Source organism: Diceros bicornis, chromosome 20, assembly GCF_020826845.1.
Source record: "Diceros bicornis minor isolate mBicDic1 chromosome 20, mDicBic1.mat.cur, whole genome shotgun sequence".
In the NCBI taxonomy this organism is placed as follows: Eukaryota; Metazoa; Chordata; class Mammalia; order Perissodactyla; family Rhinocerotidae; genus Diceros; species Diceros bicornis.
The window spans coordinates 19,054,475-19,080,136 of NC_080759.1; the positions used below are offsets into that span (position 1 = coordinate 19,054,475).

A 25,662-nucleotide genomic window follows, 5' to 3' on the forward strand; every position below is an offset into this window, starting at 1 on the left:
AGTGTCCCACATCAAGTGGAGGAAGATCGGCACAAATGTTAGCTCAGGGCCACTCTTCCTCAGCAAAAAAAAGAGGAGGATTGGCATGGATGTTAGCTCAGGGCTGATCTTCCTCACAAAAATAAAATAAAATGAAGTTAAAAGAATGGTATCAAGAACAACCCAGATTGAACAATTAACATTTTACTATATTTGATCTCTTTCTATATAATACACATTTTTTTCTAAACTATTTTTAAAAGTCATTGACATTGCAACACTTCACTCCTAAATACTTCAGCCCAAGTAATATGTCCTCAGGAGTTAGTTTCCATATTTTACATCAAGCTCTCTGTTACAGGATCTTCTTGACCAAGTAGATTGGCTTTATTACAAGATGAGTTTCCCTGGTTTCTCAGGATCTTGGTGACACAAAAGACAAATGAGGCTGAGAGAAAGAATCAGACAGAGTTGCTCTCATGGATGTGCACATACATACGTGATAAATGCTATAGAAAAAAAAGGGAAGTGGCATGGGGAGTTTCAGGGGTGGCAGTTGGGGATTGTAAATCCAAAGAGGGTGGTTAGGCAAGGGAGGTTAGTGACAGGGAGGGAACGAGTGATATGGGTATCCGGGGGAAGATCTTCACAGGCAGCGAGAACTAGTGCAAAAGCCCTGAGGTGGGCATGTGCCCAGCAGGCTTCAAGAGTGGCAAGGAGGCAGATGTGGCTGGGGTGTTGCAAGTAGATGAGATCAGAGGTAGTGAGAGGCTAGATCACACATGTGAAGGACTTGGGCATTTACTCCATGATATGAGGAGTAATCCAAGGTTTTTTGAGCAGAGGCCAGTCAAGATCGGCTTTACATATAAAAGAACCACTCTTGGTGATCTGTTCTGTAAAGAGGCAGGAGCAGAAACAGGGAAGGCAATCGAGGCTATTGAAATTGCAATAAACTGAGAAAAGCTGTTGGTATAGCAGGAAGGTGGTCAGAATTTGGTTATACAGGTTCCACGTTAAGATTTAAGGGGTCCAATAAATAACACCCTCCTCTCTATCCAAGTTTGGAACCGAGTGTTGGATGCAGGAGTCATGTCGATGGGGATCAAAGTAACTGTTACTAATAAAACTCTCTGGAGAAGGTGGCTTCAGAGCTGTGGCCAGGTTGGTTTGCTAATACTCCACCTCTAAACCAGACTCACTCGGTCACTGGCTGACCGAGGCTACTCCCTGCACAGGACAGAGATCAGCCCAGGTCTCATTCTCCACTGGCAGAGTCCACAAAGAAGGAACCACAGGGGTCTGAGCCATGGGGGACTAGTTCTTCTCCAAAAATAATCTCAGAAACTCATTCTTCCTCCAATGGGTGGAAAGGCCAGGAGCATTACTACTGGAAGCCCTCCACATGGAAACATGAGAAATGGGGAACAGCGTTCCTCCCACCACCAACACGTTTTAACTATATTCCCATGCCAAAACAATCTCTCTCACCCTTTTATTTTTATTTTTTTGTGAGGAAGATCGGCCCTGAGCTAACATCTGCCAATCCTCCTCTTTTTTTGCTGAGGAAGACTGGCCCTGGGCTAACATCCATGCCCATCTTCCTCCATTTTATATGGGAGGCCGCCACAGCATGGCTTGCCAAGCGGTGCACCTGGGATCTGAACCGGCGAACCCTGGGCCGCCACAGGGGAGCGCGCGCACTTAACTGCTTGCGCCACTGGGCCAGCCCCCTCACCCTCTCTTTTAAACTTGGTGTGTGTCAATGTTCAAATAAAGTCGGGAAAAGAGTATAATGACCCCCCTATTTCCCTCTTACCCAGCTAAAGCAATCTTTTAATTACACACACACACCCCAATTAATTCCTGGCAACACAACAAATATTTTTGGCTTTAGTTTTTTCCATAAAAATAAAGTTTTTACAGAAGTTTGTACACATCAACAGTATAAGAATTGCTGATGACTTGGTTAAAATTTTATAAGCCACCACTAAGATACACAAAAGAATAAAAAGAAACATTGAAATTATAAGTTCAGGCAGTAGGTTTTAATTTAATAAGCTTTTGTGTATTCAGGTGAAAACCAATTAAAATTGAAATTGCATTATAAATTTGAAATTGTAACGAAGCAAATAACTTTTATTATGGAATTGAAACATAAATATAACATTAATAAAAACAAAAAACTCCCACTCCAATTAGGTCTCAAAATATTTGTTCTGTAGGTGGAACTCAGAGAAACAATTAACAAAAAACACTTAAATTAACAGCTGAGTAGAAAACCTAATTTCTAATTCATAGAGTTAGCTGACAATTGTATAGTAGTTTGAAAAAAGCTCTTCTCCTTGTTTGATGTCCCTGAGTGCGACAAGAACCACACATCGAAGTGGGCTGAAAACAAAAAGAACAATATACATAAGTTAGAAGTATTAACAGATACAAGCTCGTATTTTTAATGTGACCAATATGGGTTTTATAGACGTAATTTTCTTCAGATTCCTTACTACCATCCTAGTTTACAATAACATTTGATTTCCATGAGGAAATAGTTCCTATCCCTGATAGAGGTATTTTAAAGTACAGTATGTTTATTCTATATCATTTAAAAGGACCATAAATCAATAAGTTTATACAACTGGCTACCTCTTCTGAACATGTTTCTATTTTCAGGCTCCCAAAAGTGGTATCAGAATTTTTAAAAAAATACTTTTTATGAACACAAGATATATGTAACCTTCAATGTCCCACTCATTTAACTTTTCCTGTACTTGTTGAACAGTAATGATACGACCCAGAATATATGGCTAAAAAAAACCTAATTGTTAAATACACACATATAGAAACAGACAAGTTATCAAGTTTTAAGTACCAGGAATAATCTAAGTTTTAAATATCATTCATCTTAAAAGGACAATTTAATAGGACCCACACAAAATAAAGTCTGCTAGCAACTGGCAGCTCAGTGAAATGATATAAAGATTATATCTTCCCAGAGAATTGTTAATAAAGAACTCTACAGAATTACTTATATTTAGAAATTGTTACTTGAGTATTCTCCAATTTTCCACTTAATAAACAGAAAATAAATGTTACAATAAAAATACGTATCTTCTGAATATTTCCTTTGCTTTCACTATTAAGTTTCCAAACCTAATAGCGAAATGGGCAAAAGAATTAATAGTGCAATCTGGCCCCCTTCTTCAACTGGGTGTTCTCATGTGAGGTAGAGAACATGAACCTTAAAATGATTAAAGTAAAAATGTATTGGAAGATTTTGTAGGTAGGAAAAAAACAGAAGCACTTGAAAAAAACTTTAAGGTTGATACTTATAAAGTACTACATAGAAAAAACAATGGGTAATAATAAGCAGCATGAGCTAAGTTAATGGAAAATTTTTAATTTCAAATAAGCCTACATTAACACATTAATGTGTGATGAACATAAAAAACTAAGTTATAATTTTTCACTAAAAAAAAAACCCCAATTCTATATAGCATTTTTTTAGAAAATATATTTTCTAAAGTACAGCACAAGACAGAAGATACGAAAAACTCTTCTAGAAGACTAACCTTTGCTTGTCATAGCTGTAGGCAATGTTTGGAAGATATTGCTTCAGTTCTATAGGGAAAACTGCAGGCACGTCAAATTCCTGATAACAGACATTAGCTGATCTGTCTAGAAACAAGTATATAATTTTTAGAAACAAAGCCATTTTACAAGGTCATGGAAAACAGTACTGAATTATGACACAATGTATGGTTTTCTAAATTATAAGAATATGCTTAAATTAATAATCACTATTATGTTCCAGGCACTGCTAGATTATATATATACATATGTTATGTATGTTTTATTATTTACTTGTTGAAGATAAGGAAGCAGAGGCTCAGAAAGGTTAAAGGTTAAGTAGAAGAGTCAATCTTCAAGTTCATGCCTCCCTAACACCAAAGCCTATGCTAAGTGTAGCCAGATGATCAAACTTATACTTACGGGAAAGTCAAGCCCCGGAGAATGTAAGTGACTCACAAATTTAGCAACAGAAAGGGGACAGCAGTCTAGTGATTAATCTATAAGGCTATATTGAGGCACTGACAAAATAATCTGAGTTCACTATTAAAAACTGCTAAAATAATAATGATCAAAAGGATAGTTATTGTCTATGTTTACTGCAAAATGAGAACACAAATAGTAAATTAAAGAATTCCAATTAATGTATACCATTATTTCCCCAAATTCTCTCTTTGATACCTGCCCTCAAAAAGTTATAGTTTACTTAATGGCTTTGAGCAGCAGAGATAAACTCAATTGCCTCTGGCACTCAGTCACATGGCAAAGGAGGAGAACTGCCGCTGCTGTATTTGTCTCATAGCCCCACTACGCCAACTTACCATTTGAACAATTGTTGACATACTGTCCTACAGCCAGTGGATTGTGAATTTCTGACGTTAGCCATGTACTATCACTCATTTTTAAAGGGCCAAGTCGATCCCTCCCAGTGCAAGATCTGAAACAGGTGAAAGCAAGAGCTAAGGGATTGTTCTTCTATACCTTAAAATTCAAAAATACAAAATTAACCCTAGAACTGAACAAGCGCAATTTCCCTTAAAAAAACTTTTGTCTAATTAATAGGGCAACTGAGTTGCTACACAGCAGCTAGCTAGCTAAATAGATTTTTATTTAAAGTACAATGGCTAGTGGTCATAGTCATTGTGGTGTGGTTCTCTCTCCTACAATTAAATTTAAACCAACTTACCTATACACGACTTTTGATATTCCTTTGTCATTTCCATCAATGAGTACTCCATCCAGGCATCTAAAAATAAATGGATTTCCAATGGACTGGAAAAAGATTGGCTCATACTTCTGATATACTGTACCTATTATACAACAAGACAAAGACATACTATAGCAACACGTAAAAAATCATAAACATCATGACAAAGATGTTTCTCTGGAACATAAACATAACATTGAAGAAACTGTTTTAATTTCTCTACCTTTTTCTAATATTTCACCTCCAGTTTAGACCATCACATTCTCTTTGGCTACTTTCCCCATTTAAAGAGTGCCCAGTAGCAGACGGAGTCAGAACCAACTTGTCCACACAGATGAATAAAAATATGACTATTTTGGTTAAAAAAAATGTGAACACTGCATTTTAGGCTCAGCTTACAAAGTTGTATTTTGTTTTTTGTTTTTTAAGTAGAGTGTGATTTGACACCTATTAAAGCGTCTTTTAAGAAATGCATTTTGTTAATAACCAATTAAATAATGTTGACATATAACGGAATAGATGAGTCTGACATTCAGATTGTTTCTCTTTTCACTGGCAATGGAGGAAAGGAGAAAATTAATACCTACTGGGTGCTTCCTATGTTTCAGGTATGTTAATGTACTTATTAAATTTATTTTAGTATTAATTTGTTGCTGGCTTGTTCTATTTAGTCTTTACAGAGTTAGGTTAGTTGTGCAGGAGGAAACTGAGACTCCTGCTTAGGGATGTAAAATTAGAAAACAGCAGAATGACTTTTAAAAAAACTTAGGTTTATGTGACTTAAATATTCACACATTTGCCACTACACAAAATAATATGTTAGTTTAACAAATAACGTATTCAACTGAGCATTCTAGTCAATGACCTTTTGCAAAGAAGCTGCTTTACTTTCCAAGTGTGGAAACAGCAGGAACGTCTTTATTCAGTGATTTATGGGTTTAAATTCTATCTTTCATGTTTTAACCCATACCATTTTACCTTTAGTTATCAATTATCTACGCCAAACTGACTTATTCCCTAGTGCTAAGTAATCAGTCTTATCAAAGTAGGCGATACTATATTCTCCTAAATCTAAACATTGACTAGAAAAATTTCCTTAAAAAAATGTATTTATCCCAACAAATACTCCAGGATACTTTCTAACACATGAGATAATTTACAAACAGTTAATTTCCAAATCAAGATTTAAAAATCTGTGGAAATCTGAGTTTCCAATTCAACCCCTTACTCTAAGGATTACAGAGCTAGGTAGTTTGTTGAACTTATATTTATCAGTATAAGAAACTCCCAGCAAAGTACTAATTGTGCCATTACCAGGATACATAGATACAACCGCGCCTTTTGGTACCAATCCTTTAGTAACGAAGACACCTTTCCCGGCGGAAATCAATGAGCTAGTTGCTCGAGCAATACTGAAACCCAATGTCTTATAAAGAATTTCTTCTGGTTTAAACATATTTTGCTGTTGATGTCTGTGTTCAAGAAATTTCAGCCTTGGATGTTGAACCAACAGTAGGTCTTGATATTTTGATTTAACAGCTTCTGGAAGCACAGTCAAGATATCTGATTGTTTATTGAAATCATTTACGAACAGAGCCTGGAAAACTTTCAGTAATGTTCCTAGGACATCTTCATCTGAGATAACTTTGTCTTTGGATTTCTCGGGAACATATCGGAGGGTCCTGAAAATGGGAAAAGTTTCTATTCACTACCCTTCAACTGATAAAAGCCCGACTGTCTTGATGCCTTCCGGGTTACTGGCCTTAATGAAGATGATTGTGTGTTTGAAGGGCATAAAGCTAAGAAGTTCGGAAAAGTTGTTTGAGGGTAGTTCTAGTTACCTAACTCCCAACAATACCTACACGAGTTAACAACAGCCAATATTTAGGAAAAGTCGGATTTGTACCAAGTGCTGTTGGGTTCTTACACTCATTATCTCATTTTTGCAGACAAGGAAACTGAGGCTCGGAGAGTTAGGGAACCTGCCCAAGGTCCTAAAACTGGTAAGGGGGTAAGAAACAGAAACGGAGCTAGCTGTTTCTCCCCAGTACCTTCACAGCTATTATGTGAATGTTATCACATATTGGGGATCCTCACGCTGCAATGGCTCTTTTTATAGGTGTATTCTTTCAAAGATAAATTTAACATTATAAACTTTGTCACATTCTCTCCCAGAAGAACTTACTTCTTTAATGACTGCATCACTTTTATTTCCATAATGGTATTATTTCTACTTCCGAACAAAAAGGAAGCAATTCCTGCCTCACAATTCTATAGTATGATGCATCTACATTCACGCTTCCGTAGTATGAAACTTCGGGAAAGCTCTTTGGTTACTAACTGGCCTTCAGCGGAGCCAGCTTGCCTATTTAAGTGAGCCTTACGTGGAGTTCTTCCAGATCACTCGCAGGCCACTTACTAAAGCCGGCGATAACACTGATCCCACGGCCACTCACTCAGCTAGATCCCCTTCTTCAGGCACTGACTCCGCTTCTAAACCCACACTCCGACGTGCTTTCAGTGGCTTTTTGCTCTTTTTTACGCGGCAGCTCCTCCAAGCTGTTATCCTCACAGCGGACCCGGGTTGCTTTCACCATATAAACTACTGAGCTGTGAAAATAAACCTCGCTTTGGTTTTTCTAAGGAATTTCAAGCTCCTAACTACGCCTTGGCGGAGAGAAGGCCACGTACCCGAACGGGGCACGAGTTTTCTTCTTTTCCAAAAGTTCCTATCTTTAGCGCAGACACAGCAGTTAAAACACACACCACCGTCAGCGGCGAACCCGGCCTCGCAAACCTCGTAGCGCGGGGTACGATGGGAAATAGGCCTCAAGCCCCGCCCACCGAAGGCTCCGCGCCCTCATCAGGCCCCCGCCCACCTCGGGCCCTGCCCTCCTCTGGCTCCGCCCACCCAGATCCCTCCTGCCTCAGGCCCCTTGGTCGCCTCAGGCTCCACCCGCCGCAGGCCTGCCCGCCTCAGACCCCTTGGCGGCGTGAAGTTCCGCCCGCCTGAGGCTCCGCCCACCTGGGGCCGCCGTGCCCCTGGCCTAGCGGTCGCGGTGGCGTCGCGGGGCTAAGGGAAGATGCTCCTGGTCCGGCCGCCTGGCCCTCTCACCTGGGGTTGTGGTTTAGGTTCAGCGCGATCCAAGGTACGAAGCGGTACTTGTAACGGCGCCAGCGCTGCCACAGGCCCCGCAGCAGGCGGCCCGGCATGGCGGCCCCGCGGCGGCGGGACGAGGACGGCGCGGGAGAGGTGGGTCGCGGGCTCGGGCCCGCCCCGGCCCGGGGAGGAGGGAGGCCGCGCCGTCCCGCCCCGCCGCGGTCTCCGCCCTCAGGGCCGCGCTCGGTGTCCTTGGTCCCCCTGGCTCCTGTAGCCGTGGCCTCCGTGCCGCCGCTTTATGGACCCCGGTCGCTGAATCAGAGGGGCGTGGAGCTGAAGGAGCTCCTCTCGCTCGTGTATTTTGACACACACACACGTTTAGGACAACGCTTAGCTCCACTGGGGGCAACCTACAAGAACCCTTCCACCGGCTTCAAATCAACAAGTGTTTATTAAGAAATAAATGTGTTGCTGCCATTTCCTGAGGCTGGAAAGTCTGCTGTCCTGTGCTTTGCCTGAGCGAGGGTGGATCCTGACCTGTAGTCTAAACTGAACGCTCAGGCCTGGTGAAGAGGCAGGCAAATGCAGGTGGCGGTAGGACCAATTTGTTCTATTCCTAAAAGCAAAGAAAGAATATCTGCCAAAGTCTGTTTCACTCTAATATCATACAGGGTGTTGGCCAATTCTGGAGGCTTTGCTGTCAGGTGCTGTGTTTGGTAAATTGGCATCGTCCAGATTTACCCGATTTGCTAAATGGAGTCAGTTCATTTCCAGGATGTATTAATAAATGGCACTCAATGAAAGTGACTTTATGGTCTCCAAACTTACAAGGAACCAAAAAGAACTAGCTGAATCCTTACCTATAGTAATATACTTATCCTTTTTAAAAGAAGCAGTTTTTATATGTATTTCCAGTGCTTTTTTTATTTTTAATTTTTGTCCTGTAGTTTAATCATGTACAGTGGACATCCAGTACAAAGGACCGTTTTTTGTAGACTTCATTTATTTATTGAGATATAATGGACATGTAACATTATATTAGTTTCAGGCGTTCAACATAATGATTCAATATATGTATATATTGTGAAATGATCACAATAAGTCTAGTTAACATTTGTCACCATACATAGTTACAAATATTTTTTCTTGTGATGAGAACTTTTAAGATTTACTGTGAGCAAGTTTCAAATATGCAATACAGTATTGTTAACTATAGTCACTGTGCTGTACATTACATCCCCATGACTTATTTATTTTATAACTGGAAGTTTGTACCTTTTGACCCCCTTCACCTCCTTCACCTAGCCCCCCCCCCCCCCCCCCCGCCTCGGGCAACCACCAATCTGTTCTCTGTGTCTATGAGCTTGGTGGTTGTGTTTTTTTGTTAGATTCCACATAGGAGTGAGATCATACGATATTTGTCTTTCTCTGTGTGACATTTCACTTAGCATAATACCCTCAAGGTCCACCCATGTTGTCACAAATGACAAGATTTCCTTTTTTATGGCTGAATAATATTCCATTGTATATGTGTGTGTGTGTGTGTGTGTGTGTGTATATATATATATATATATATATATATATATATATACACACACATACATACCACATCTTTTTTATCCATTCACCTATTGATGGACACTTAGGTTGCTTCCATATCTTAGCTATTGTAAATAATGCTGCAGAGAACATTGGGGTGCATATATCTTTTTGAATTAGTGTTTTCGTTTTCTTCAGATAAATACTCAGAAGTGGAATTGCTGGATCATATGGTTGTTCTATTTTTAATTTTTTGAGGAACCTCTATACTGTTTTCCATAGTGGCTGCACTAATTTACATTCCCACCAACAGTGCACAAGAGTTGGCTTTTCTCCACATCCTTGCCAACACTTGTTATTTATGTCTTTTTGATAATAGCCGTTGTAACAGGCGTGAGGTGATATCTTACTGTGATTTTGATGGTTAGTGATGTTGAGCATCTTTTCATGTACCTGTTCGCCATCTGTATGTCTTCTTTGGAGAAATGTCTATTCAGATCTTCTGCCCATTCTTTTAATCAGATTTTTTTTTTCTATTGAGTTGTATGAGTTTTTTTATATGTTTTGGATATTAACCCCTTATCAGGAGATATGCAGATATTTTCTCCCATTCAGTAGGTTGCCTTTTCATTTTGTTGATGGTTTCCTTTCCTGTACAGAAGCTTTTTAGTTTGTTGTAGTCCCACTTGTTTATTTTTGCTTTTGTTTCCTTTGCTTTTGGTGTCAGATCCAAAAAATCATCACCAAGACTGATGTCAAGGAGCTTACCACCTGTGTTTTCTTCTAGAATTTTTATAGTTTTAGGTATTACATTCAAGTCTTTAATCTATTTTGAGTTAATTGTTGTGTATAGTGCAAGATAGTGGCCCAGTTTCATTCTTTTGTATGTGGCTGTCCTGCTTTCCCAACACCATTTATTGAAGAGACTGTCCTTTCCCCTTAATATATTCTTGGCTCCTTTGTTGTATATTAATTGGGCATATATGCATGGGTTTATTTTTGGGCTCTCTGTTCTGTTCCATTGATCTCTGTATCTGTTTTTATGCCAATACCGTACTGTTGTGATCACTATAGATTTGTAATGTATTTTGAAATCGGGGAGTGTGATACCTCCAGCTTTGTTCTTCTTTCTGAAGATTGCTTTGACTGTTTGGGGTCTTTTCTGGTTCCATACAAATTTTAGGATTGTTTGTTCTATTTCTGTGAAAAATGCCATTGGGATTTTGATAGGAATTGCATTGAATCTGTAGATTGCTTTGGGTAGAATGGACATTTTAACAATGTTAATTCTTTCAGTCCATGAGCATGGAATATCTTTCCATTTATTTGTATTTTCTTCAGTTTCATTAATGTCTTATAGTTTTCAGTGTATAGATCTTTCACCTCCTTGGTTAAATTTATTCCTAAGTATTTTATTCTTTTTGATACAATTGTAAATGGGATTGTTTTCTTAATTTCTCTTTCCGATACTTTGTTATTAGTGTATAGAAACACAACAGATTTTTGTATACAGCCCTTCCTTGGTATCTGTGGAGGATTGGTTCCAGGATGCTTGTGGATACCAAACTCTGTGGATGCTCAAGTCCCTTGTATAAAATGGTGTGGTATTTGCATGTAACCTACACATGTCTTCCTGTATACTTTAAATCACCTCTAGATTACTTATAATGTAAGTGCTATATAAATACTTGTTATACTGTGTTGTTTATGGAGTAATAACAAGAAAAAAAGTCTGTACATATTCAGTACAGGTGCAACCATTGTAGGTCTTTCAGATCCACAGTTGGTTGAGGCCATGGATGCGGAACTTGCAGATATGGAGGGCTGACTGTATTGATTTTGTATCCTGCAACTTTACTGAATTCGTTTATTAGTTCTAACAGTTTTTTGGTGGAATCTTTAGGGTTTTCTGTATATAATATCTGTGTCTAATATCATGTCATCTGTAAATAGTGACAGTTTTACTTCTTACTTTCCAATTTGGATGTCTTTTATTTCTTTTTCTTTTCTAATTCCTCTGGCTAGGACTTGCAATACTATGTTGAATTTAAATTTGTGGTATTAAAATTATTTTAATTTGGATAACTAACCCAAGTAATTCAGGAAAACAGCATTCTCCTTAAAACAAATAGATAAGGCTGAAGTCTCTTAACCACACTCTATTACCTGTGCTTCCACCAATCCTGGTCCTTACGTCCTGTCCTCAGAAGTTAACTGGCTGATATGTTTTCAGCCAGTCTTATTTCTGTGTATTTACATACCAGTGTATGTTCCTCTGGAAAGTCATAGAATTGTGTGTGTTTTTAAAATACTGTAAGTATCTGCAACTTCTGTTATTTATTCAAAAATATATTTTGGAGTCTCCCCATATTAGCTTGTATATGTCTACTTCATTCTTCTATTTCTCAGGTTTCACCTTCAAGTTTAAAATTTACTGTAATTTTCTGGTAGATACACTTTGTGGAGTTTAAAAAATTATGTTCTGGGGTGGACCCCGTGGCACAAGTGGTTAAGTGTGCACGCTCCGCTGCGGTGGCCTGGGTTCGCCGGTTCGGATCCCGGGCGCGCACCAACGCACTGCTTGTCGAGCCATGCTGTGGTGGCGTCGCATGTGAAGTGGAAGAAGGTGGGCACGATGTTAGCTCAGGGCCAATCTTCCTCAGAAAAAAAAAAGAGGATTGGCATTAGACGTTAGCTCAGGGCTGATCTCCCTCACCAAAAAAAAAAAAAAAAAAATTCTGTTCTATTTTTGGTTTGTCAAGAATTTTTGTCTTAAATTTTAAATGAATGGTGAATATCAGATGCTTTTTTTTGCTATTTATTGAGATGATCACGCAATTTCTTTCTGTTCTTGTCTTAATGTAGTGAATTATAATGACACACTGTCAAATGTTGCACCATCCTTGGATTCCTGAGATAACTCTACTCAGTTATGAGTAACACTTTGGTCATACCCTGTAGGTTTTTATATGCTTTTGTTGTCATCCTACATTTATTTTGAAGTGCATTTTTAAATTGTCAGTCTCATGGCTTGTTTGTAGTTTTATTTTCAGGTTTTGGCATTAGGCTTAGGCTGACCTCATAAAATGAGTTGAGAAGTATTCCCTTCTCCTCTACTTTCTTAAAAAGAAAATTGTTTAAGATTGCTGTTATTCCTTCCTTGAGTGTTGATAGAATTCACCAGTGAAACCATCTGGGCTTGTAGTTTTCTTTGATAATGAATTCAACTTCTTTTAAAGATGTAAGGCTATTCAAAATTTCTATTTCATCTTGTTTCAATTTGGTAAGTTATATTTTTCATGGAATTTGTTCATTTTATCTAAGTTGTCAGATTTGTTCGCATAAAGTTGTTCGTAAATATAGTCTTACTATCCTTTTAATGTGTATATAATCTGTAGTGATAATCCCACTTCTGTATTCCTGATTTTGGTGGTTTGCGTTCTCTTTTTTTCTTCATCATGGTAACTAGGAGTTTGTTGATTTGTAAAGAAACAGCTTTTGACTTTATTAATTTTCTCTGTTATTTGTCTATTTTCTGTTTTGTTGGTTTCTGTTCTTTATTACTTTATACGTTCTTACTTTGGGCTTATTTTGCTCTTCTTTTTCTAGCTTCTTAAAGTAGAATCTTATATCATTGATTTTAGACCTTTCTTATTTTCTAATGTAAGCATCTAAAGTTATAAATTTTCTTCCAAGCATTATTTTAGCCGAATTTAAGGAATTCTGATACATTGTATTTTCATTATCATTCAGTACAAAATATTTTTTAAATTTCCCTTGTGATTTGTTTTTTGATCCATGGATTATTTAGAAGTGTGTTTTTAATTTCCAAATATTTGGGGTTTTCTTAGATATCTTAATATAATTAGTTCTTAATTTAGTTCTGTTGTGGTTAGAGAACATGTATGATTTCAATTATTTTAAATTTATTGATTTGTTTCTATGTTTTATGTTCTAGGATATGCTCTATCTTGGTGAACATACCATGTGCAGTTGAAAAGAGTGTATATTCTGTAGTTGTTGGGTTTAGTGTGCTATAAGTATCAATTAGGTCATGGTGTTTGATAGTATCCTTTAGATCATCTTTGTCTTAGTGATTTACATAAAATTTTAAATACAGATAAATGAGAAACAACAGACTAGTAGACAATTATATAACAAGCAAAAGGTTAGCATTGGTAGATGTGCTGCTGTCCAGAACTGCCCTCTTCTCTCTGATTCTTTACTTCTGCTTCCTATTGTTGTTTCCAGTCTCTCCAAATTCCCTACCCAATTGAGGATAAGATTTGTATGCTGTATTTTTCCATTTAAAAACAATTTATGCTATAAATCACAAAAATGCCATGTAGAAAAGATAATCTTTGTTATTAATATCCTAAAATTTCACAAATAGGGCAGGTGTCCCTAGATGAATTATAACTTCCAGAGTTCAAAGTGATATTTTAACAAATAATTTAGCTCCAACCTGGCGCGGGGCGGTGTGCCCGGCCGCGCGTTCCCGGGGATGTGCTGCAACGATGGGGAAGGCAGCAGGCGATGAGACGTACAGAGAGGCAGTCTGCTCTGGCGCACCGTCATCACCCTCTCCTTTGGCTATTACACGTGGGCTGTCTTCTGGCCTGAGAGTATTCCTTATCAGAGCCTCAGGCCCCTGGGCCCCTTCACTCAGTACTTGGTGGACCATCATCACAGCCTCCTGTGCAATGGGTATTGGCTTGCCTGGCTGATTCACTTGGGAGAGTCCTTGTATGCCATGGTATGTGCAAGTCTAAAGGCATCACAGATGGTTGGGCTCAACTCCTCTGGTTCTTACATACGTTCCTCTTTGGGATAGCATCTCTCTCCATCTTGATTGCTTACCGACCGAAACGCCAAAAACAAACTTAAAGAAGATATCCAGAAGCTTTCTCTACACTTTGATGTTCAACCCCGCCTTTTTTGGGGAGTGCTGTATTTACTCAAACTCCCTACTTTCTAAAAAGTTAAGACCCTCTAGTTATTTATTATTCTTTCATACCCTCTGGTTAAGCTTGAGTACATAACAGGAAAAGATTTTAGCTTTCCAAGTCTGCAGACTGACCTGTTTGGCGGGGGGGCTTCCAGCTACCTTCTTGAGGCCCTTGGCTGTGTTGGTGCTCTCCCTGTCATCTGGTTTAAGCCAGATACTAAATTTGCCTGTTGGCATACCTTTGCTCCCACTTTCTGATTAAAACACCTCACCCTTACCACTACCATCTTAGCTCTCCTTTCCCAAAATTTTTTCCACCTTTCTGGACCAAGATAGAGTGAAAAAGTGAAAAGTGAAGTCTACAACACATCAATTCCACACACGTTTACTAGGCACCTGTGAGGCAAGAACTTATCCTCCATTTCTCAGACTACCGAGAAAGATAAGGAAAATAAACAAGTGCCTGGAATGGGGAAAGCTGAGCAATTACACAGAGGGAGTGAGGATCTGCTGAGAACCAAGAGGAGAGGATTGGGGAATGCCTTCCCGATCCTGCCAGCCAGAAGTGGTGCTGCCCTCCACATCACCCCTCGGAGACAGTGCTCTGTAGTGTGCAGGGTTCACCGCTAGATTGCTCCTTCAAGTCAGGACCACATCTTAGACAGCTTTCTTTTCCCCTTAACACCTGTCCTGTTGCCTTGCACACAGGTGTTCTATCAGTGTTTATTGAGCAAAGGAGGGAAACTCTGATTTCACTTTCCACTTGCGTATCGTTCCAGTTTGTATGTGAAAACTGCAGAACCCATTCAGTGTTCCCTCATCTCAGAAAAGCACAGGACTGCCTTTGACTGGTAGTGGCACCTTTCTGTGGGTGCCCTGGTGGGAAACCTGTGTCTTTCACACTTTGCTATTCTTGGTCACTTTCTCCAGACTCTAGATGCCTCCCTCCAGCTCTGTCTTACTCAAACACAAACATTCCTGTTCTAGAGATTCTAGCCCATGGGTTACCCAGCTAGTTACTGCTGCTCCCATTCATCTGGTTGTACCTTATTACTACTGACTGGTTGGGGCAGGAGGGTCATTGACTGTGTCCCCTGACCCTGGGAAAATGACTCTGTCACCTCTAGGAGCCATGAGGGCTTCTTTCCTGGAGGACCACCTGCTTGTTCTCTAAGGCCTAGACCTTATTTTCCTTCCAGGATCCAGTGGGGCATGTTATTTGGTTTAAGTAAGCATTTGTCAGAAACAGCCCCCTCCCCCAAAAAAGGCCCCAAGTTAAAGCACAACAATGAAAGATTATGGACTATGACTTGTTTCTGATGGAGACCAATTTCTGCAAATTAATATCAGTCTTTCCCTCTGTTTCTCTTGTGATAAAGGGGTTGCTTTTTGGTAAGGAAAAAGATTTTTGATCGTAGAGTTAAACTTCATGGAAATCCAACCCAAATTTTTTTAGAAGCAGTGGTCCTCTTCAATGATAAATAATGAGGATATTAATTGTGCCAGGAACAATATAGTAGATTAGTGATTGAAATGGATTAACTTGAATAAAATGCTATGAATTGCTTCTCCAAAAAAAAAACAAATAATTTATTGAGTATCTACTACATCTCAGGTTCTAGTGTAGGAGACAGATGCTAAGTAAACACATAAATAATGTCAGACAGTGATTAGTACCCTGAAGAAAATGAGGCAGGTACTGAGAAGAGAGTGGGATGGATGACTTTTGTGTGTGTCATCTGTTTCCTGCTGGGACTTCACTCTCTGTATAAGGGTTACTTGGGGGTGGGAATAGGGGTAGCAGGGTGGTGACATGAATGACTGAGACCTAAATGACAAGACAGCACCAAAGTTGGAAAGATCTGTGAGGAGAGTCTCTGGATATGAAATGCAAAGGCACTGAGGCAGGGAGGAGCTTGATGTGTTCGAGCAAGGAAAAGAAGGCCAGTGAGGCTGGAACACGGTAGAAGAGAAAGATGAAATCAGGGAGGAGGCCAAATCATGTAGGGCTTTGTAGGTCCGGGAGAGGAGTTGAGATTCTTAATGTAATGGGAAGCCACTGGAGAGTTTTCAGCAGGGGAATGATACGATCTGGTTCTTGTTTTTCAAAAGGTCACTTTGAGTATTTTGTGGAGAATAGGTGGGCAGTTACCACACAAGGAAGGTTAATTAGGAGGCTAATAGAGTAGTTCTCTAGTCCAAGCTATCATGGTAGTTGTGGAGATGGAGAGAGTGGATGGATTAGGATTATATTTTGGAGGAGTCAACAGGACTTGCGGATGGATTGGATGTGGGAGGTTGAAATTTTGAAATGCCTGTGAGAAATGTTGAGTGACTAGTTGAATATCCACATCTGGAGCTTTGAAATGAAGCCATAACTGGAGATGAAATTACAGTCCTCAGCCACAGGACTGGATGAGATCACCTGGAAAGAAAAATGAGACAGCAAAGAACGTAGATTGAGCAGTTACCATGAGTTTTGCCCATGATGACTTGGTCAAAAGCAGTTTTGGTGAAAATTTTTAGTATATTTGAGTGTGTTGAGGAGAAAATGTGAGGTGAGGAAGGAGAAACAAAGATACACAACTCTTTCAGTAAGTTATACTGAAAGGGAGGCAATGAAATGGAGCCAAAGGCGGAGAGGAATTTGGTAAGATGAAAGATCTAGCATATTTGTGTGCTGATGAGAATGATCCAACAGAGAGAAGGAAATTGTTGTAGATGTATGCACAATTTCTAGAATGAAGTCCTTGAGAAGCTGGGAACTGATTCAGAGCACATGTGGAGAAGTTGTCATCTGACAGGAGCAGGGATGCATCTTCAACCGTAGCAAGAGGGAAGGCAGAGAGTGTGGGCTTAGCAGAAGGTGTATTAGTGGATTTGGCTGGAGAAAGATGAGGGCTAAATCTGACAGCTTCTAGTTTCTCAGTGACCTATTAGGCAAGATCTTCAATTGAGAAGAGTTATGGGGGTCTACTGGAGGTTTGAGATGAGAAGATGAGATGTAAAATAGCCCGGAATGGGAAAGCCAAGTTTGTAACGAAATGCAACAAGGAATTGTTTAACTATTTTGAGTGAACTCACCAATGTTTTTTTGCTTGTGGGCAAGCAAGGAGGGGTCCTCTTCCCTCTCCCCACCTTCAGAGGAGGGAATTAAGCTTTTCTCTATGTGGAAAATGATGAAAAGACTGAGTTTATGTTGACAAACTAGCGGATATCTAGACATTTTATGAAATCCTGGCAGTATTTATCCACTTAATATTTTTTATGGTCAGAATCAGTAAATATTTTAGAGCTTTGACTTTGTCCAAGAAAGAAGTTTTTTTCAAGCTATAAGCTTACTTATAGGACGGACTTACTTTGCACAAATCAGATAATAAATTTTTAGTCCCTTTTCCTTTTCCCTGAGTGTAATTTTTTTTGTGTGTGTGTGTGTGTTGACGGGGAGGGGGGCAGAGGATGTAGGAGGCAGAATTCTGATTTCACAGTTCTCTTCTGGAAGAGAGATGATATTTAAAGACAGTAGATATTCTGGAGGCTATTTGAATAGCTACATCGTCTAATGTGTGTAACATAACTGGCAAATATTTGTTCGCTGATACCTGTGTGCCTAGGTACAGCTTCAAAAGATTACAGTCTAGTTGGAAAAACACAATTTAGAAAAATTAAATATTAATTACCATAGAATTTCAGTGTGAGTTACTGGAGTTAAGAAGTGCTTCAAAGAGAAATAGATAGAAGTGGAAGGGAAGGGATAGCAGAAGCCACAGTTTTCAAAGTGTAGCCTGGGAACACTGGAGGTCCCTAGGATCTTTTTAGAGATCTGCAAGGTCAAAACTATTAGATGTTATTTGTCTTTACTTATTCCCATTCCCTCACAAAGGTACAGTGGAGTTTTCTAGGGGTTACATGATGTGTGATAAGATAAATTGTATACAGAAGTAGATATGAGAAGCCAGCTGTCTTTTATTAAGCCAGAAGTGAAATATATTTGCAAAAATATAAAAAATGCCATTCTTCTCACTATTTAGGGGGGAATTTAGCTATTTTAATAAAGATATGTTATCCATATTAACATATAATAGATTTTTTAATTATTATTTTAAATGAATTAATAAGTAAATATTTTAAAACTTATCAGTTTTAATATGATACAGTAAATACCAATAGATATAACCCATAAAAACAAAAGCTCCTTGGGGACTCTCAATTATTTTTAAAAGTGTTGTGGGGTCTGAAGACAAAAATGTTTGAGAATTGAGTATTAGAACCACATATTGTGATGCACAATTTTGAGGAAGTTTGTGACTAGGCATTTCATTGGATGTTGAAGTTAATGTCAATTCTGTGAATTACAGTAGTATATTGCATATTGATAAAATTAGACACAAAGTATTTTCAAGTTATTTTGTGCTACAGGACCTAAAATATTACATAAAAAGGGTAAAAAAAGTGGTCTCTGCTAGTCTTTGTGTGAATTCACAAAAGCTACCTCTTCTTCTGGCCACTTTACTGCCATCTAGTGGAAAATGATTGTAATAAATATACAAATCTGTTAGGACTATAGTGTGAATGATGCCTGATGGAGTTGTGTAGTACACAGCTGGTTGTGGCAGCTTTGAGTATCAACTGGAAGATTCTATGCCATTGGTTCTCAGCTGCTTCTCAGACCAAATTATGAGACCAAAAAGTTTGAGAACTGTTGGCATGAACAAAGGTGTGGAGGCAGGATTGAATACAAGGGGTTCAGATAGCAAGAATGTAATGATCTGAGTAGAGCAAAAATTTGCATTAGGAATAGTAGGAAATAAGGTTTTTAGGCAGAGTAAGGCCAGACCATTGGAAAATCTTGAGATTTGAGGTAGTAGGCAGTAGGTAGTCATTGAAGGTTCTTAAGCAGAGCACTAACATGTAGTAGTAGTTTGGGAAGCTCAGAGGAACAGTGGTTGGCAGGATGGATGGGTAGGTAGGTGGATGGTTGGATGGATGGATGGGTGGATGGATGGCCAGCCAAGAGCAGGGTGGTCTTGAGAACATTCTCCTTGGTTGTGACTGTCTGTCAGAAAGGGCGAGAGAATAGGAATATCCTATTAGATAATAGATAAACAATGAGTCTAGGTTTTAGATTGGAAAAATGGAATTATCAGTGATTGCCTTGAGTTTTTTTTAAATATTCTAAGAGGAACACTGAGATGACTGCTTTAATCCTGAGAAAGAGGTGAGGTAAAGTCTGATTTTCAGATATTTGGCAAAGTTAACGTACTGTTAAGATCATCCTTTAATTGAAGAAAAGTTTTACTCTGCTGCCCTCTTCTGGATGTTGTATAATTGCCTAAACAATAATTCTGGTGGTCTGTTAGTGTAGGCTGAATTGCCATTGAAATACAGGAACTCAGCTGCAAAAAAAGAAAAAGAAATAAAAGGAAATTAAGGTAAAATGCAAAAAGAAATTAAGCCAAACCAAAAAATATACAAACTTAGAAATATTTTCCCAGCTCTTTATTTTGAACATTTCTAACCTACAGAAAAGTACAATGAACAACCATATGTCTTTTCTGTAGGTTCACCAATTGTTAACATTTTGGAATATTTCCTTCCTCTCTCTTTCTCTCCTTTTTTTCCTTTCCATTTGAATGTAAGTTCCAAATATCAGCTTCCCAAGAATAACATTTTTCTACATAATCACAATACCATTAACACATCTTTAAAAATGAACAGTAATCAATATCATGAATATATAGTTCATATTTAAATTTCTTTAATTTCAAAAATGACTTTTATAGCTATTTGTTCTTTTGTTATTTTTTTTTTGTGTGAGGAGATCAGCCCTGTGCTAACATCTGCCAATCCTCCTCTTTTTTTTGCTGAGGAAGACTGGCCCTGGGCTAACATCCGTGCCCATCTTCCTCCACTTTATATGGGATGCCGCCACAGCATGGCTCGCCAAGCGGTGTGTCGGTGCGCACCCGGGATCTGAACCGGCGAACCCCGGGCCGCCACAGCAGAGCGCGCGCTCTTAACCGCTTGCGCCACCGGGCTGGCCCTGTTATTTGTTTTTTAAATTGGATCAAAGTTCACACATTGCATTTAGTCTATTTTAATCTAGTCTAATCTACCTTCTGCTTTTATTTGTTTTTCATGACATAAAACTTTTATGAAGAGATCAGGCCTGGTGTCTTGCATAATATTTGGTGTTCAGTATTTTTCTGATTGTTTCCTCATAATTCAATTCAACTTAGACACTTTTGGCAAAAAAAATATATTTAAGATATATATCATATATGATGTATACTTCTTACTGCATCACATTAGGAGTCACATCATTTCAGGCTGTCTTACTATTGTTGATGCTAAACGTGGCCACCTTTTAAAAATGACAGCTAACAGACCTCCACTGGAAGATAACTGTTTCCTTTTGTATTTAATAAATAATCTCTAGAGTGATTCTCTGAGGCCATGTGAATATCCTGTTTCGAAACAGTATTTCACTCAGTGATTTCAGTGTCATCGAGGATTTTTGCCTGAGTTAGTTATTACACTGGGGTTCACAAAATGATGTTTCTAATTCTATCCTTTTTCTGTATTTATTAGATACCTTATTAGCTAATATTCTTCTGTAAAAAACAGCTTTCCCTTTCTTACTCTCTGCCCTCTGGTAATAATTGTGGACTCAAGGATCTTTTTTTTATTCACTGTATTATCATTATTCCATTTGATCAGACTGCCCCAAATTTGTTCTGTAGGAGCCCTATCAAGCTGTGTCCTTTTGATATGTCCCCATTAGGCTTATGTACAAGGCTCACTTTCAGTTTTATCTTTTTTTTTTTTGGTGAGGAAGATTAGCCCTGAGCTAACATCTGTCGCCAGTCCTCCTCTTTTTGCTGAGGAAGATTGGCCCTGAGCTAACATCTGTGCCCATCTTCCTCCATTTTATGTGGGACGCCTGCCACAGCATGGCTTGACAAGTGATGCGTATGTGTGTGCCTGGGATCCGAACCTGCGAACCCTGGGCCACCAAAGCGGAGCACATGAACCCAACCACTATGCCACCGGGCTGGCCTCTCACTTTCAGTTTTATTGCTCCAGATCTGGAACCAGATATTTATATAAAGAGCTCTGTTTATTTTTATTTAGGGGGTCAGCCTTAGAAGCCAAGATCTGGGAGCTAGGTATGCTTATTGTTATTAAAAACTGTATTTTAAAAACCATGAGTTCATATCCAATTGAAATTTAATACCATTTGATTCTTCCTCACCTTCTCCCATTCATATTTTTATTTTCCTTCTCCCACAGTGAAAACTCTTTTTCCCAATGACATCAATATATTTATTTACTCTATCCTGCAGTACACAAAATACTCTCAAAATTACACCACCACTACCAAAACCAAATATTTATTTGCTTTTTTTGGCCTTTGAATGTATCCCACTAAACCTGTACAGTCAGAAAACTGTTTTCATTAGTTACTTAAGCTATAAATGTTTTATTGTTAGAAATCAACTTTATTTTTTTAGTTTATAATTTCTCCTTGCCATTTAGTTCAACAAACCTAAGTCGAGTATGTTTCAGCCCCTGTATTAGTCACTGAGGACACAGAAATAAATAAGATACTGTTCCTACAGCTGCAATATTCACAGTCCCATAGAGTAAAAAAGACAAGTAACTAGACATTGTAGTGGAAGGGGACTCGTGGGTGCTAAAGCATTACAGGAGAGAATCATCTGACTCAGCATGGGTAGAGGTGACTTCCTGGAGTAATTAAGAGTAAGTCTTGAAGAAAAGCAGGAATGAATCAAGTGAAGAGAGGGACGGAATGTTCTGGTAGTGTGATGGCAAGAGAGACCATGCCCTATGCTGGGAAATAGCAATGGCTAGTAAGGTATCTTGGCTATGAGAAGGTGATAGTTCAGGAGGTGAGAGAGTTGAGCAGAAGCCATACCATGAAAAGAACCTTTTAAGTGATGCTAAGCATTTGTGTTTCCTTCTCTGGGACTATGCCTACTCTAGACTACTTCCCTTGACTTTTATTCTTAGACAAGTTTTTTTTTTCCCTCATATATAACATTGTATTAGTTTTAAGTGTACAACATAATAATTTGATATATGTACATGTATATTGTGAAATGATTACTACAATAAGTTTAGTTAACATTCATCACCACCCATAGTTACAATTTTTTTTCTTATGAGAACTTCTAAGATATATTCTCTTAGCAACTTTCAAATATACAATACAATATTGTTAACTATAGTCACTATGCTGTATATTATATCCTCAGGACTTATTTATCTTATAATTGGAAGTTTGTACCTTTTAACCACCTTCACCCATTTCACCCACTCCCTACCCCCTGCTGGCAACCACCAATCTGTTCTCATGAGTTTTTTTTTTTTAAGATATCACATATAAGTGACATCATACAGTATTTGTCTTTCTCTGACTTATTTCACTTAGCATAATGCACTCAAGGTCCATCCATGTTCTCACAAATGGCAGAATTTCCTTCTTTTTTATGGCTGAATAATATTCTTGTGTGTGTGTGTGTGTGTGTGTGTATGCCACATCTTTATCCATTCATCTGTTATGGACACTTAGGTTTTTTCCATGTCTTAGCTATTGTAAATAATGCTGCAGTGAACACGGGGGTGCAGATATCTTTTCTAGATAGTAATTTTGCTTTCTTTGGATAAATACCTAGAAGTGGAATTGCTGGATCATATGGTAGTTCTATTTTTAATTTTTCGAGGAGCCTCCATACTGTTTTCCGTGGCGGTTTCACTAATTTATGTTCCCACCAGTGGTGCACAAGAGTTCCCTTTTCTCCACATCCTTGCCTACACTTGTTATTTCTTGTCTTTTTTTTTTTATTGTGAAATTTTTGTTGTACATCACTGTTTATCAGTCACCATACAAGTGCATCCCTCCACCCCTTGTGCCCACCCCTGATCCCCCTAGCCGCTGGTAACCACCAACCAGTTCTATCTGTCCGTGTGTTGGTTTATCTTCCACATATGAGTGAAATCACGCACTGTTTCTCTTTCTCTTTCTGGCTTATTTCACTTAACATAATACCCTCCAGGTCCATCCATGTTGTTGCAAATGGGACGATTTTGCCTTTTTTTATGGCTGAGTAGCATATATATACACCACATGGCATATATATACACCACATCTTCTTTATCCGTCATCAGTTGAGGGACACTTGGGTTGTTTCCATGTCTTGGCTATGGTGAATAATGCTGTGATGAACATAGGGGTGCATAAGCCTCTTTAGATTGTTGATTTCAGGTTCGTTGGGTAGATACCCAGTAGTGGGATAGCTGGGTCATAGGGTATTTCTATTTTTAATTTTTTGAGGAATCTCCATAGTGTTTTCCACAGAGGCTGCATCTTGTCTTTTTGATAATAGGCATTCTAACAGGTGTGAGGTGATAGCTCATTGTGGTTTGATTTGCGTTTCCCTGATGATTAGTGATGTTGATCACCTTTTCATGCATCTGTTGGTTATCTGTATGTGTTCTCTGGAAAAACATCTATTCAGATCTTCTCTTTTTTTAATCAGATTTTTTTTTTCTGTTGAGTTGTATGAGTTCTTTATATATTTCGAATATTAACCACTTATCAGATACATGATTTTTCAAATATTTTCTCCCATTCTATAGGTTGCCTTTTCATTTTGTTGACTGTTTCTTTTGATGTATAGAAGATTTTTAGTTTGATGTAGTCCACTTATTAATTTTTGCTTTTGTTGCTTGTGCTTTGGTGTCGTATCCAAAAAATCGTTGCCAAGACCAATGTCAAGAAGCTTTTTTCTCTGTGTTTTTTCTAGGAATTTTATACTTTTAAGTCTTATGTTTAAGTCTTTATCCATTTCCAGTTAATTTTTATAAGTGGTGTAAGATAAGGGTCCAGTTTCATTCTTCTGAATTTGGTTATCTAATTTTCCCATCACTATTTATCGAAGAGGCTTATCTTTTCCCCACTGAGTATTCTTGCCTCCCTTGTCAAATATTGATTGACTGTATATGCAAGGGTTTATTTCTGGGCTCTTGATTTTGTTCCATTGGTCTATGTGTCTATTTTTATGCCAGTACCATACTATTTTGATTACTAAAGCTTTGTAGTATAGTTTGAAATCAGGAAGTGGGATGCCTCCAGGTTTGTTCTTCTTTCTTAGGATTGCTTTGGCTATTGGGGGTCTTTCGTGGTTCCATGCAAATTTTAGGATTGTTTTTTCTATTTCTGTGAAAAATGTCACTGGAATTTTGGTAGAGATTGCATTGAATCTATAGATGGCTTTGGGTAGTATGAACATTTTAACAATATTAATTCTTCTGATCCATGAACACAGAATATCTTTCCATTTATTTGTGTCTACTTAAATTTCTTTCATCAAAGTTTTATAGTTTTCAGTGTACATATATTTCACCTCCTTGGTTAAATTTATTCTTAAGTATTGTTGTTGATGCTATTGTGAGTGGGATTATTTTCTTTATTTCCTTTTTTAGATATTTTGTTGTTTGTGTATAGAAAAGCAACTGATTTCTGTAGGTTGATTTTGTATCTTGCAACTTTACTGAATTTATTGATAAGTTCTAACAGCTTTTTGGTGGACTCTTTAGGATTTTCTATGTATGAGATCATATCATTTGCAAACAGACAGTTTTACTTCTTCCTTTCTGATTTGGATACCTTTTATTTCTTGTTCTTGTCTAATTGTTCTGGCTAGGACTTCCAGTACTATGTTGAATAGGAGTGGTGAGACTGGGCACCCTTGATTGTTCCTAATCTTAGAGGAAAAGCTTGCAGCTTTTCACTATTGAGTATGATGTTAACTGTGGGCTTGTCGTATATGGCCTTTATTATGTTGAGGTCTGTTCCTTCTCTACCCAAATTGTTGAGAGTTTCTATCATGAAAGGATTTTGTATTTTGTCAAGTGATTTTCTGCATCTATTGAGATGATCATATGATCATCTCATTCATTCTATTAATGTGGTGTATTTATTGATTTGCATATGTTAAACCATCCTTGTATTCCAGGAATAAATTGCACTTGATCATGGTGTATAATCCTTTTAATGTGCTGTTGAATTCGGTTTGCTAATATTTTGTTGAGAATTTTTGCATCTATATTCATCAGGGATATTGGTCTGTAGTTTTCTTTTCTTGTAGTGTCCTCATCTGGCTTTGGTATCAGGGTAATAGTGGTATCAAAAAATGAGTTTGAGATTGATCCCTCCTCTTCAATTTTACAGAAGAGTTTGAGAAGGAATGGTATTAATTCTTTAAATATTTGATAGAATTCACCAGTAAAACCATC

At 38.2% G+C, this 25,662-nt stretch overlaps 1 protein-coding gene and 1 pseudogene across 1 annotated transcript; one reads left to right on the plus strand and one right to left on the minus strand.

Moving 5' to 3' along the window:
* Positions 1-1,980: 1,980 nt before the first annotated feature.
* Positions 1,981-7,981, minus strand: SETD9 (SET domain containing 9). The gene is made up of 6 exons (XM_058564057.1): positions 7,869-7,981; positions 6,068-6,435; positions 4,733-4,856; positions 4,368-4,483; positions 3,549-3,654; positions 1,981-2,370 (listed from the first exon to the last, which is right to left on the minus strand). Exons 1-6 carry the CDS (start codon positions 7,964-7,966, stop codon positions 2,283-2,285), a joined length of 900 nt encoding a protein of 299 aa, XP_058420040.1. The 5' UTR covers positions 7,967-7,981; the 3' UTR covers positions 1,981-2,282.
* Positions 7,982-13,880: 5,899 nt separating this feature from the next.
* On the plus strand, positions 13,881-15,068 carry LOC131418896 (transmembrane protein 254-like; annotated as a pseudogene).
* Positions 15,069-25,662: the final 10,594 nt, after the last annotated feature.